This window comes from Clavelina lepadiformis, chromosome 1 (assembly GCF_947623445.1).
Source record: "Clavelina lepadiformis chromosome 1, kaClaLepa1.1, whole genome shotgun sequence".
NCBI lineage: Eukaryota > Metazoa > Chordata > Ascidiacea > Aplousobranchia > Clavelinidae > Clavelina > Clavelina lepadiformis.
In genome coordinates, this window is record NC_135240.1 from 5674843 (window position 1) to 5690081 (window position 15239).

General features: G+C 44.0%; 1 protein-coding gene across 4 annotated transcripts in view; it reads right to left on the reverse strand.

Moving 5' to 3' along the window:
• Positions 1 to 704: 704 nt before the first annotated feature.
• The window catches only part of LOC143473090 (uncharacterized), a 38102-nt gene continuing 23567 nt past the window's right edge, over positions 705 to 15239 (reverse strand). For 3 of the 4 annotated variants that reach the window (XM_076970048.1, XM_076970044.1, XM_076970045.1), the window contains exons 4-13: positions 6835 to 6957; positions 6075 to 6333; positions 5756 to 5992; positions 5277 to 5459; positions 3634 to 4606; positions 3161 to 3328; positions 2650 to 2902; positions 2191 to 2296; positions 1772 to 1906; positions 705 to 1632 (exon numbers count right to left, since the gene is read on the reverse strand). In XM_076970048.1, the coding sequence (XP_076826163.1) occupies positions 1608 to 1632; positions 1772 to 1906; positions 2191 to 2296; positions 2650 to 2902; positions 3161 to 3328; positions 3634 to 4606; positions 5277 to 5459; positions 5756 to 5992; positions 6075 to 6333; positions 6835 to 6957 (2462 nt within the window). In that variant the 3' untranslated portion in view covers positions 705 to 1607. Of the gene's footprint in view, positions 1633 to 1771; positions 1907 to 2190; positions 2297 to 2649; positions 2903 to 3160; positions 3329 to 3633; positions 4607 to 5276; positions 5460 to 5755; positions 5993 to 6074; positions 6334 to 6834; positions 6958 to 10960; positions 13548 to 15239 lie in introns of those variants that run through there. The other variant, XM_076970047.1, reaches the window with a different exon arrangement.

Sequence of the window (15239 nt, forward strand, 5' to 3'; positions counted from 1 at the left end):
ATATGATGTCATCAACAGGCGTTGTCATCTGTCACAAGTTATCCCTAATTCTTGTACGTCGTAGCGCTATCACATCCCGTGTCATATGAATTTATCTGGATTTGGTCCGATAGATGGAATACACTGTATCATGGGCTCTTTTCCTCTCCTAGAATTAAGTCATCCGACCAGTCCAAGCACATTAAGGCCCCGTCAGATCTTGAAAAGGGGCACATTTTTTGGTTTGTTTTAATATAAAGTGAAATTTTCAAGACTTTCCAGGCCTGGAACTCCCTGAAATCATGCATGTAAATTCAGTATTAGCTTTTTACTTGTTTCATGTAATCTCAAGTAAATTACATATCTGCACTTCTGCAGCTGTAACATCATCTAGTGTAGATTCTACAACAGAGTGCCCAACGTCTTGATTGCAAAGCAAGTAGATTGCACATCGTCCAGAACTTATTTAAATGTTCACTTATAACCAAACTTTTTATATTTTTCAGAAAAGGAATCCGTAATAAGTTGAATAAGATTTGCAGTTGATAAAAAAATTTCTTTATCATTGGATCATTCTGGTGTGCCTTCGCAAAAGTAGGTACAAGCTGAAAAAGTAGGGCACGTCTGATAAGGCACAGGTCGAATAAATTTCATTGCCAGGCGGTATCCGACCAGTGGACCAAATACGTCACAAGCACTGCACTAACCACAAACACGTCACAGGATTTCATGCGGTTAAATTGTATTGAGAAAAAGGCGTTAACGCCAAGAAAAAATGTGAAACTGCAAATCGAAGAACAGAACACTGGACAAAACATTGGTCGATTTGAAACCACTTTCTCGTAAAGCAAGCGGCAAAATACGACAATTTGAAAGATTCACAGTAGGTTTCAGCTACAGCCAAAAGCAAGTGTGACTAAACGCCATCCCTGTCCCCTTTTCAGAACAGTGCATTTTTGTTCAGGATTTCGACACCAAATTTATCTACATTTTCTACATGAAGTCGGGCGCACAGTATATACTCTGAAAACAAATTTAAATTGCACATGTTATGTACTTTCACGGTAATTTTTGACAATTAGTAACAAATACATTATTTAAATTGAATATCTTAGCCACGTGGTCATCAGCAAACGTAAATTTTCAGACCAATCATCGAAAGATTACAGTGACGTAAATGTCTGTCTACAAAACTCTGGATAACGGACAAAATAAAAAAATATTTGCAAATACGACTTAATTTCGCGGCAGGCGGCCACAACTGGCAAAAGAAACGAAATTGGATGAGCGCAAGGTTCAAGCAAAATGAATGTAAACTTAAAAATGATTTAAAACGTGAAAAATGACATTTGCTCAAATCCTAAACGATAATGGGTCGCCACCTAGTAGTGGTAGCAGCACAGAAATCAAAAAACGGAATGAACGCCTAAACTACCAGCCATGAAATCACGTGATCAGAGTTCACGCATGGCTGATCTGGAACTTGAAGCCCAATTCGAAACAAGGTAAAAATGAAACAACGAGATTGCACACTCCGTTGACAACGGAACCACTTGAAATGAATAAATTAAACGCGACACCGTGTGGCAAATTTGTTCAAGTACGATCCACCGCATGACGGAGCGCTCTCACATTACACCCTCCGGCAGCAAACTGCAATAAATAACAACAGTCAGTACGGGAAAACCGTCATCAGAAAATATCCAAGTACAGTACAGCAGAGATAAGGCATGCTGGCAAACTAAATCGCCGGTAACAGGCAGTCTTAGAGTGTAGTATGCGGTCATCTTACTTTCCAAAGGTTTCGAAAAAATCCTCCATCTCCTTTTGAAGTTGTCGATTTCGTTCCTCCGCTTGCTTCAACCCGCGTTCGGCATTCCGTAAGCGGATCTTCGTCATCGCGTGTCGCTTCGCTTCCTCTCGGTACCTGCGATAAAATCAACGTAACTTTTCTATCTAGGCGTTTCGTTCTTGGACTTCGTCCGCGGTGGAACTATCAGCATGTAGCACCATGCTTGTGATTGGTGTAACCAGGAATTAAAAAGCATGATATGACAATGACTAAATGTCGCCCTTGCTGCATTCCAGAAGCTGTCTATGTGTCCAGAAGCAGTTTTTTAGCTTAGAACAAAAATTTAAACCCGCCCCGCCGTCCAGCCCGGGCGGCCGAATAACATCTTTGTCACACGAAGAAGAAACTTAGCTACTTACTTCATCTCGGCATGAGATTCTGAGCTTTGCCTCCTGCTCAGAGGAAGATGCGGAGATTGCGGAACGATAGATGTGCCGTCGAACGCGGCGTCCATCAACACCGATTCTAAAGGATCAAAAAGAAAACTAACGTTACAAGTAATTACGCAACGAAATAGCCTGAAAGTACTCAAAGTACAATGCAAGGCGAGAAACAGAAGCAAAGGGCTCCTGAAAACGTTGATAGGCATCGAGACTAAGACGAGAAAGAGAATTCTTGCCAGCGGAATTTACGTTTGTTTAACTTAACCAAGCAGGCAAGCGAACTGGCTAAATTAAACAAAAATGAAACCCACTCGCGAAAAATCTCTGTGTCGTCCCAGTCTTAAAAGACAAGCACGAGGAAGACCGCAGCTGTGATGTCATCTCAATATCAAGTCCCAAGCCCTTGTACCGGGATCGTTCAACATAGAGACATACCGTCGGTATAGCTGGCGACAGGGTAGAGAGAGTTGGGTTGAAATGGAGAGCCGACCAGATCTTCCGCTCCTCCGATGGAAGAGCAGGATGGGATTGGATGAGACGCAAGGGATGGCGCGGGAGGATTAGGGGAAGCGGATGCGGCGGTAAAGGGAGCAAGTGCGGATGCGGAGCTCCGCATTTTCATGATGTAGTGTTCTTCCAACATCCTGGAACGTTTCTCATGCTCCAACCTTTGCTTCTGTAATTCCTCCTGGAACGAGAAACAAGATCATGAGAATTATCCCGATACAAAACTTTCTTCCTCTCGCGAAAGATTGATCTCCGTTGCATTGACATTTACGTTTACGCAATGTTCCAGATTTAGCTTCTTATTTGTTGACTTTTCAAGCATTGCCAGATTTGCTCATGCAAATTATAATTATGCGTAATTACTCAGTTTCGCTTGTGCTGCATATGAGGATGTAGCGTCTGGCTTAAAAAAGGATCAAAACATCTGTTCAAAACCGACCTTCAACATCCTAATCTCGTCTTCCATCTCTTTGGCAGTCACCCGGCCACTCACACTGGTTGATGTCGATGACACTAAATTGGATGAGCGTGTGACGATTGGTGGAGAGCTACTATCCCCAGCGTTTGATAAAACCTCAGCATTTGAGTTTTGTCGGCTTCCTGAACTCTGACAATCCAAATAAAGAAACAAAATGAAACAAGACAATAATAGATAACTTTGGCAATATTGTGAAAATATAAGCAATGCAACAGTCAGCCGACTTGTTTTGCCATACAGTGAATGGCTGATTGAAATAAATAAGCCTGCAAACATTTCATGAAAATGCTGTAAATAAGATAAATACGCTGATTTAGACAGCAGCAAGTTCAAATTGAAAAACCTTATTGATAAAGTGTAAATAGATCCAGTGAATTTGATAAAATGAATTAAACAATCCGCGGTGTCGTATAATGATGCATGTGTCAACCTACCAGGCTTGCTCCCTCCTTCTTCAGTCTCCTGTGTGGCCGTGATGGGATCGTAGGAGCCGAAGACACGGAGGACGCATCGCTCCCGGACTCCATGGAGAGCCTGTTGATGGCGAGTGACACGTTCGCGACATCTCGGCGTGGAAGCGCGGTCACAGGCCGGGAGGAGTTCGGGTAAGAAGACGATCGCGATTTTTCGAGCGGATCAAGCTCCTGATGGACGCTGCTGCGGTGGCTCGAAAGCGTTGAAAAAGTGCGGTCGTCCGGAGCAACGGACTCTGTGTTTGATTCCTCATCGGTCTGGTAGGTTCCAGACGTCGGTGGACGAACTCCCCTAGGACGGCGAACAGCTCTGGGCAAGGCACGCTGTCGGGGATTAGACACATCGTCGGCCGGACTTGAATGACACGAATCCGGCGTGCCGATACTGCCGGCGACAGCGTTGGTCGACGAACGCGGGGAGCCATTTTGCGAAAGTGCCGGGGTGCTTCTGTTGTTGACGTAGTACGACCCTTGACCCGTGGTTGCCGTAGTAACCGATGATTCGCTCGGGGCGCTTCCGTTACTCCGTCTCCAATCGCTACTGCATCGGGAGCCTGGGACAGCACTCGCTGTGTCACTGGCTGAATTGGACGAAACAGTGACGTTGTCGTAAAGCGACTTGCGCTGTTCTTCAGCGCTAGTTGTCATCAGAGATTCGCTTACTTTCCTACGCATAGGTTTGTTCGGTTTTGCTCGGAGGGGCGGAGGCGCGTTAGGTACAGGGGGTGCCCGTTTGTTTGTATTTTCCGGCGTAGGACCCAAGGACCCAGTACCACTATCGTCCGTCGTATGGCGCTGTCCAAGCGTGCCTGGGGGAGAGGTAGTGCTGGTGAGAGTCCCGATTCCCGCATCTGGGGATCTCCCCAACGCGTCGACAGTGATATCAGGCAGCGAACGCATTCCGGCCTGGTCGTCATCGTCCGGGAAAAAACACCTGAAAATAGGTCACAATTGCAAACTTCCAAATTAGTAAAAGCCGCATCGGCCTATGACAAGCACAGCTATGTGTGTTGATGAGATGAGTGACGGGTTATGATGGATACGGCGGCACCGTGGGCGAATTCAACAAACATGAATCGATTAATGAGAAATACACGTCGTGTGAAACGCCCGCAGAAAGAGGATTATTGTAGTAAAGACGCGCTGTGGCAAAACTATCTCTTCTTAGCGAACCTAATTTCAAACATAACTTGGCAAAAGAGTGACATTTGTTGATGTGATAAAGCACTCGATTGTAAAAAAACATTCGAACTATTTTAAAGCTTTTAATTAGAATCAATGATGAGAGTTATGTGGCGACACGAGCACAGTGATGAACAGCTTGTTTACAGAAATATGGCCTTAATTCGGTTTAAGACGAACGTATAGATATAATCACTAATCGTCCCAATTATCAACAAAAAATTCATCAAACTCTTCCCTCTAACCAGCAACTTACAGTATTACACCAGAAAAAATGCAACATACGCGTTACAACCGCACGTAAACATTCCACACCGTCTGTAGCAGTTTGTGACAATGCATGGGCGTACACTCCTATCATAGTCATTGCAGTTACCATAAATTTGTGCAATGTAATGAGTCTTAACTCGACAAAATCTTACTTCTGGTAAGATATGAAGAGAAACATGACGTGCTGGACACGGGACGCTTCAGAGATCATAGAGTGAGGATTGTCGTGTTTCGGCCTCATCACTGTCGGGCCAAATACCATGGCAAGATTCGAGATGTGCATCTTGTTCGCTTCAGAATGCTGCTGGACTTGGTGGAGGAATCGACAGAGATACCTGCATCCAACAAAGGATGAAGATTAACTGGAAATTAAGTGCTGATAATTTCCATGAGTAACGAAGCATCTGCATAATCGTTCAAATACCGGAGCAACTAAATCTTAATAAACCCAAAAACATAATCACCTAATATACAACGAGTATAAAAAAAGGCATTAGTATAGATAATATTAGACATATACGAACTGTAACAATAGATGCAACGAAGGAATCTTTATAACCTTCGGATACCTATAGGCAGGACCCTAACCCATAAACCACTAATCTTCACCCCTTCCCAAGCCAGTTGGTACCTGAGCAAGTCAAAGTTAGGTTGAGGAAGAAGATTAAGCTGCTCCTTGATCATCTTCTTCGCTTCCTCCCTGCTCTTGGAGCAGGAATCCACCTCAGTCGTTTTGCAGTTATCATCGCGCTGAGAGATCTTAGCCGCTTCCAGGAGGGCGTCGTATCGTTCAAACGGGATCACCGGTTCCGGGAGTTCTCGAAGATATCCCTTAAGCAGCGACGCCACAGTGTGGACGTCAGTAGCTCTGCGAGGAATGACGTTGCACGTCAGGAGCAAGAACCATAAGTGGCGAACACGAAAAACATCCGCGCAACAAAAACACTCACTTGGGAAACATGGGCCTCTCCCCCATGTCGTACGCATCTTGAAGATCTTTCACCTCGTTGGCATGTCCTGGAAGGCGGAAGATACCTTCCTCGTCCAGTCCTCCATGGGATCGGATAAAATCGACGCAATTCTCCACGATTATGGGCGCCTGGCGCCGCGAAGAACGACTGCTTGCGCCGGTCGAAGTGGTGCCAGTGGCGGAGGAATCCAAACGGCGATCATATCGCATTGTTTCGTCCAACCTCTGCCCAAAGATGCCTGGAAAACAAGAAGAAGTTCGAAGTTGCTCATCTACAGCACATCTCTGTCTGTTTCAACAATAATGGAAAGCAAGACGCACGTAATCAGGCCGGGGAGTTATGGCTGCAAACACAGCACATGAAGCGGCGGCAAACAACTGCTATTATTAGCGCATAATTATCATAGAAGCTCAATTCAGTTTGAAGCATAAGAGAAATTGGTGGTTTGTTCGCCACCCAGGGTATGTTTATACGAATCCGATTGCTTTGGCGGTGTCAGTTGTCCGCCATTAATGAAAAAGCAGCGCTAAAAGCATTTAATGGGTGCTTCTCTCATAATAATTGAGCCAAAAAACGATGATTACGTCTAATCCAAAGGTCGATCCTATAGTTTCCATATCAACAAATAACTGGCGGTAAGCCTATCACAATGTGCATATTATTCTCGCATGCCGAGTGTCGTGCGATAACTTTTGATAGGAAAACGTCACAATATAAGATTATGGCGTCATAGACTCACCTCCTCCGAAAGGAGAGAGAATCACTCTCCTGATCGCTTTCACCCAGTCCTCCATGTCGGTCTGGGAGTTTGCAGCGATGAGGTAGGATTCGTGATTGTTGCTCATCCGGGCGCTCTCCTTGCCTGCAGGAGGAAAAAGATACGTGATATTATTGATCCTACGGCTAAGTGGTTTACAAATTGCAACATGGCGAGTTTGAAAAGCATTGCGTATATTCTAAGAAAGCGTTCACATCGGTTGGATGCTGGAGCTTCTGAAAATACCCAAACGTTTTTCTGCAGTCAACGATTGTGCATTGCCTTGCGTGTTTGACTGGGGGCGTTCTTTGGCCGGCCACCGATCAATCGCGAAAAGAATTAAAATTGAAGGCGGGGCCTGACTTGTGCTGTCATCGCTTGCTTCACTAATACGAGCCGGAAATCCATTTATACGTCACAGAGCGCAAAACCTGCTACTAATCCGATAACGTCGAGTGAAGCGGTTTAAAGTTAGTCGAGCTGGAAAGGGACCAGTACGTGTGAAGGTGATCCTACAAGTGCCCTTCGAACGATTGCCGCTATAAAGCAAGCGGGGTCAGACCGACCGGCGCCGGTTAATTACCCTCAAACGAAACTAACAGTAACAGCATTACTTTGTCAAGTGGGGTGTGATAGAGCAAAACGTGCTCGGTAAATTCCCGAGTTTTTGCGGGCATTTTAGGTTAGCAGCATGTACGCAAAATAGTATTCTATTCTAAGTATTTTACAGCAACGAAACCGCGAGATATATGACATAAACAAGTAATGACACGTGATGTGACCTTGGATTGTTTGGCAGTTTCCTGAAGTCATCGATGCGTAACCGATAGAGCGCAGCTCAGAAAACAACTTTGTCCAACTTTCTCAGCTAACCTATTTAATCCTGCTATCTGTAAACACTCAACTTGATAACTTCTCTTGCATTGAAACTGTTTTTACCACATCAAGCTTATACGCAGTAAGCCATGCAGCTGGCATGGTTTTGCAACTGTAAATTTTGCAAAAGCAACATTTCGTGCTGAGGTCAATGCGGTCACTTTCTCACCTACAGCGGTGCTCAGTGATACCGCGTAGTGCGAATGCGATCTTCAGGAAACCGGTCACAGTGCCTTACTGTATAATTGCTAAATCGTGGATACCTTAATAACACGCTTCTTAAAAGGTTTAAAATGTTCGTAACTATACTGCTAGTTGTTCCATTTAAAGAGTTTCTCTTGTAGACAGTCATAATTCCCGTCATTTTACGGAAGGTTTATGAACTAGGTCAACATGTTCTTCAATAGCACCGCAATTTTCTCTAGAATACAATTTCTTAGCATACTGCAACCTCAAAATGCGTTGTGGTTTTGAGGAGATGTTTGAAATTCCACTACTAACTGAATCTTGGATCGCCTTAAGTTATTCTTATGCGCTTTTGCTGTAACAACGCTGCAATGAATCACTGCTCGCTTGTTGTTGTGGGGCGACGACTGCATCTTCCAACCTAGTTATAAAACACGGATACGTAAGCTTTGAATTACACGAAATGAATTCCATATTTCATGGAGCCCTGCGGATCCACGCTAACTTTTTTGATCGTGCGATTTCCCGCTAACTTTTCACTACTAAGCATAAATGAATTACAATGTAAGTTGAGTAAGCGCAGGCTACGGATAATGAGTCTTGCATAGCCTAGTCATAATAGCCTGCTAACTGAATACCAAAACGTCAGTATAGTAAACTGGAAGTGGTGGTTACTGCACCACACCCACGCACCGGTCTCATATAATGAATGCAGGCAGGTTACGCTGTGCTAAATAGTATCGTGACTTCGCAAGCTTGTTGTTGTTTCGATTGTGCTGCTAATATGCGACGTGATATTTCTACATTATTTCCATGGTCTCGTACAACATCTGAAACGGCAAATCAAAGTTCTACTGTCCGCATCTGCTGATGCATTTACGCTAACCTGCTGTCTAAGAAGTCTATTATAAGGAAGTTAATTCGGACCTTAGGTATCAGCAACGTTTAAACAGAGAGAAAAATCTTTTAACCTAAGTGGGAGCGTGTTGGAGATTCAGCCGTAGGGCGTGGGTCTGCTGTGGCAATCTCAAGTATCTAATCAGCAACGTTTTCTTTCGGCATTTCAATGGCAATGTGCACTTACGTGAAGACCGATCATACTCGTTGTACGACACGCCGCCTGTTCACAAACCGCAAGCATTACCGCGACGCTCTTTCGACGAAAATGTAGGTCTCTCGTCGTTGATTGGGAATCGTACGAACAAAAAGCTGTTTCAATAGAAGGCGAAAGGTAATAAATAGTGTTTGGGGAGTAACGGATTTCCAGCTAATTCCTGCCTTCCTGAATGATAAAACGAACAGCACCTACTCTAACTTCGTCATGTGGTGCTGTGTATTGACTGACGACTGTCGTTACAAAACCGCCTTTAGACAGTCAACAATGACAAGTGATTTTAATAATGGCGGCGATAAATTTTACAACTTACATGACGACAACCATGCAAAACGCAATGGAAAATGGAACTCAAAAAGGCGAGCAACAAAAACGGGGACATTCAGCGCTTTTGAGAACTACAAATTGCTGTGAAGTCTGCTTTTGGTAAACCAAGGCCAGCCAAAGGTTCCCGGTTTACATGGGCGACTATTTTGTAAACAAGAGGTTTAACAACCGCACTCTGCATTGCCTGAAATCAGAGCATTTTCCTCGTGCGCTTAATGGAAGACATTAAATTTTTGACGGTATTTTCCACGTAAAATCTTATGTTATTGCAGCACATGCTTCCAGGAAGGTCGACAATGTTTCGTAGTTGCTCTGGTTGGATGGTGAGGAGAAATAATTACGTGGCACATGAACGCGAACTACCTCGTATTAAGCCAACCCCCAGGAATTATAATCCATTACATAAAAAAAATCGATTTTTTTTTGGCACATAAATTAGAAAAGAAGGAAAAAGGTTTCTTTAAAAATTTCGAAGTTGGTCTATTTTAGTTGGAAAATTCAACAGAGTAAAATTCTTTGGAGACAGAGTTTGGAACCAAGGGAAGGAAGTAATATTGCAAACGGAAAATGTCAGCAATAAAATCAGCGAAACAAACAAGCAGCATACTTTCACTTTTACGAAAACCAAGCCGTGAAACCCAATATCCTAGTTCCGACACCTGATAGACGAACGTTGTCTGCTACAACAACCAACGCCTTAGTAATCGTAATCAACAAGAGCTCAGGCAATTAATCCATCAATTAGGCATAGTTAGGCAAGAACCTGTCAAAACAGGTTTTTCTTTGCGTTTGAATGTCGATAAAGGTGCGGGATGGGAACGCTTTGTTTCGATTTTAAAAAGCGACTTTTGCTTTCAGGAAAAACCTCCGTTACCAGTTCAATGACTGAGAGAGAAAGCTTTCATTACATCGCCCGCCTTGTGAGTTAAGGCTTAGTCGCTTTACGTTGCTAAATTTGCGAGGAATCGCGCTCAAATCTCATTACTCAATTATGACGACATTTTCGAATACGAACACAGATGGCAAAACTGTCATAAATCACTGACACAGACGCTATGACGTCATTGAAACATAAATAAATTCCAGACGAACTTTGGCGGGCAGGGGACCTCTTGAGGTCAAAGTTGAATTGATATTTTCGGATGAAATTTCAATCGGTCGAGGTGGGACAATATTGAACGCAAGAAAAAATAAATTTTAAATGTTTCAACGAGATCGCATATTCCTTCATACTCAGCGATATTCTTTGATGGGCAATAAGGAAGAGATAGCGTAATCGCTATACAAGCGCTCTTCAATCTTCAATTATAAACAAACGTTTTTACGCCGACTTTGTTACCGTTGGATCTTGTTCCTCAAATAATAACTTACTCATACTTTTTATGACAATACATTTGGAAAAAAGTTTGCTGATTTTTGGATTGTCTCCGTCGCCAAAATCCCTGTAAAATCTTTCGCTTACAGATAGGTCGGAAATTAACTGGTTAACTTTCACACGTTTTCATACGTTTTGACACGTCTGTTTATACGCATGAGCGTTACGCTCGAAAACTAATCCTTCAAAAGTATGTAATCAATAAGCAAGAAACCTATGGATGAACTTACCGCCAAATGGAAGACAAGAGCTTGACTTTGAGTGGACAAAGACTCGTTGGTTGCTCACCGAAGCGCTCTGGCCACTCGCCGCTTTTCTGGTGGCAGCGGCACTGTTCTGTCTTTGACTGGAAACTATCTTTGCGCTTTTACCGTCGTTATGTGGCTTGACGTATACCAGTTTATCGTTTGTAGTCCTTTCCGGCTTGTGATAACCAAGCCCGCGCATTAACACATCTTCTGACGGGAATGGGGGATTCAAATTCCGGCCAGCGCTTTGCGACCGACCTGGGGTCGATTCCCGAATGTCATGAAATGTGAATGAGCCCTGTCGGTGACGATGACATCCGCCGGAATTAGGTGGTAATCGGCCGGAAGAAGCTCGATTTGTGCTCGATGTCCGACGCAAGCAACGCGTTGGGCAGCAAGTTCTTTTCAAGTTTTCGTTCTTGGTGTACTCACAGCTGGCGGAACCGCTCGGGCCGCTGGCGCTTTTTAAAGGCTCAGCAGGTCGGGAAAAACTCGGGTTGGCGTACCGAGGTCGTAGGTAGGCATGACCCGGCATTCCAATGTCTCGATGCGGGTTCGATAAAACTTCATCCTTCAAAGGGGTCTTTATCGCATCGTGTCTCTCATAACAGGACGGGTCGCAATTATCACAAAAACAACATTCGTTGCTACAAACTGCGCCCATCGCGCTACTAAAAAGTTAAAACAAAATGAACTAAATGCAGATTGCGATCACTATCCTGCAAGCCTGTAGTAGTCTGTACTGACGCAAAACTCACGATGCTCAGTGATGGTGGCAACGAGCCTCACAAACCAACAAAGCTGCCCTGACTCTGTGAGCGTCAGACGCGATTAGCGGGTTGACCTGTGCGGCTTTCCGCGATCGTCGATTCGCGTTTTTGCTCCTGGCAACTTCATCACGTCACTAATTATGTAAACACTTGCACGTGAGTAGCGTAATTTCGAGCTCTGCATTTCTGTTTGCACGAAATCGACACCAAGTTTTATGCAAATGACGTAACAGACCATAGATTACATCACAATGAGATGTTAATCAGAGTTACACAAACAATGGGGTGGTTAATTAACCGCGAGATAAGATAGAGAGTTAAAAGCGTTCCAACGATACAAAAATAGACCGGTTCTCGGTGACAGAATCTAAATAGCTTCCAAACCACGGCGCTTTCGTAGTCACAGAGGCAATTTCTCAACATGAGAAGAGCAAACGCACAGCAAGTTGAGACGCTACGCTGTGGGGCTCGCTTCAACTGAAAGCGTGAAACGGCCACGCGCCTTCAACTTAACAAAAGCGAGAAATTCTTTTATACAATGACGTCATCCGCGTGGTGCAATCCCTCGACCCGACCAAAACAAACAAAACTCCGGCCTAAGCGAGGGGGATGGGGGTTTAACATCTGAGTGACTAGTAGGCTACCGCCGTACACTTTATTACGGAATCCGCCACGCGCGCGACTGAGGCATCTTCGCTCTACTTTGCCAGAAATCGCAGACGAGTTTTGAAGCTAATCAGCATTGAGCCACACGCGTGCTACAACAAGGGCGTCAAACAACACTTCGAGCTATAAGTCGTAAAAGCGGAACAGTCGTTCAGTTGATGCCATTTCGCCAAGTTCTACTACCACGGTTTAACATTGTCGTATATCTTAGACCGTTTATTGTACGCTCTGACATTTCGCGTCAAGCGGCGGTAAAGTAAAAGATCATCGAATTTGAGAATTCTTCCAGGTACGCAAAGGTCCCTACCGGGAATTGTAACATCTGCTAGTTTGAACCGATCTTATCTGGGTTACCCGATTCGGATGGATTCCAGCCGACTAATATATTGCTTTTCGCCACTTAATTTGTGTGCGTGTCGATTGGCATTTTCAATTTTATCAGCCGTTAACATTTTTCAAAATCATGCATTTTATGGCAAAGCGATGCGGTCATAAAATGTCTCTGAAACGTTGAAGAACGTAAGAATTGTTTTCTCACAGCAAACGTGACCTCATAAAAATGTAGCAAAACGTTAATGACAAAGTAAATTTGCTGTTCTGCTGCTAACGCGAAAACAATTAAACGCTCGGCACGCCGAGTAACTTAATTTCAACATTCTTCAAACAGACTAAGTGGCTTATTTATTGGTAGCATCTGATACACTTGAAACGAAACCGCAGCATTATAACAGCACTCGATATCAGACCGGAAACGGCAGCCGCCATCTACGTCAAGGGGTCCTCTCTAACCAGTCCACTTTCCTTCTCAGTATTAAAATCGGGCGTTTTCTGGTCTCCAAATTGTTCAAACAGCGGTGGGTGTGCGTGGGTTCGCAAAGTAGAATAGTTCGAGTGTATTAGTCGCGATTATCGCCTGTGCGAGTGTTGACTCAATTTCCGAACAGGAACTAACTGTGGTGAAAGACAGGAAAGAAAGCTCCTTGAGCTAGTTGACATTGATTCAGTCGGTTTCCCCCGTTTTCATAAATATCTTATAATCGAGACAGAGTGTCAACGGACCTGGTCGTTGTTGGTTGGCCCGAGTGAGCCGTTCAGAAACCGGTTCGCTCCAAAGGTCGTCGTTTCGTCAGGTTAATTACACAGGATGGCATCGCTAACTGCAAGCAGGTTCAAGCACTGACAAATATTAACTTAGTTCGGGGTGGTGGTGCGTCGTTGGCAGCCAGACATAACAATAAAACTGCAAACAAATGTCAATACGCCGTCGACTTTTTATCGATGAAAAACACTGTTAATGACCCTTAATACTTTCCCTTTGCTCGCAGATGGAGAATTTACGAAATAGGAGAAAACTCAATTGGTAAAAAATTAACCTCCCGGTACAGAGCAACCCGTGCAATACGAGTGGAGCAAGACAAACGTCATTATGCTCGTCATTAGGCCTAAGGACGATGACATTGTACATGTAGGGAGTCATAAAATCTCTATTTCCAACGCCTGGATGAAACAGCCATGGGAATCTAGTCATAAAGATGATTGGGGGCGATAAACCTTCGCTAAATACACAAAAAACAAGACTGTAAAATGACTCAGACTTCCAGGCAAGTTTAACGGTTAAGACGGGTCTCGCTGGTTTCCAAACACGACCGACAATTTCTGGAAATCACTGGTTCCGATTAAAGCGAAGAAATGACGCCACTTTTGCTTCACAAGTTCTCAAAAATATCGACTTCATTTTCCCGAATTTACTGAAAAGTTACAAAGACTGATGATGTAACAGTCGAACGACAATGAAACCAAAGAATGATTGCAACATAGACATCTTTTAACGCTTCCATCATTTGGGAAAATTCGAAAAGAAGATATTTCTTAACAACGTGTCATAAACCTGACGGAGGAACAAACAGATTTAAAAACGGCCACTTGAATTTGAAAACACGTTTTTACAAGTCGGGATCATTGAAGCCGAAGTCATTTGAACGATGTAGAGTGTAGACCAACCAGTGAAATGTCGTAAGTCATGGAAAAGTGTCACCTGGCGCTGACGTTAGTTTACGATAAATGCCACCCGAATGACAAGCAAAAACAACAAATCTCGACTTGCCAAGTCAAGCCGTCACCGACGGCATCTTCAAGCTGTCACTGCGGGAATCATCAATCATCGTAACCGCAAAAGTGCCAGGCGGAGTCGGTCTCTCGTTCAACGACGGAATTCTTGCTCTTGTTGAAGAACCTTTTTGAGTGTTCAGTACACGGCGAACAAGTCCCAAGTACCGGCCGGAATACAGAATCTCCCATTCCAACGGCAAATATGCGGCGATAAGTATCCAAAACACAGAACGTGAACACCAACGTCAACATCGAATCTGTTCGACCAACTGCAAATTATTTCCAACGGAAACCACTAAACGTTTCATCATGGAGCTTCATGCTATGATGAAGTAATATGACCGCATCACGAAGTATTTTTCCATCTTAAACCAACCGATCACTTTGTTATCAACAAATGCAGCTCGGGCACCTGGTGTCTTATCCCAGCTTTATCCTTCTCCTGATGTTATGTGAGCCCTATTGCGTTGAGGTGACTGCACTTCTCTCTCTATGCGAAGTTGCTCTGATTAATTACGTTGCCCTTCCCCAATCCACATAACTTGTCAAATGAGTCAGTGGTTGAAGCAACAGTAAGTGGCTATGACCAATGTGTACTCTACTCAGCAAGCAAGGTTGATTGCGCAAATGTGCGCCGTAATACGATTATGAGCCGGCTAAGTTGTTGAATGTAGGAAGTTTTGCCAATTTTGCTCGTATCAAAATCTGCAAAGTCT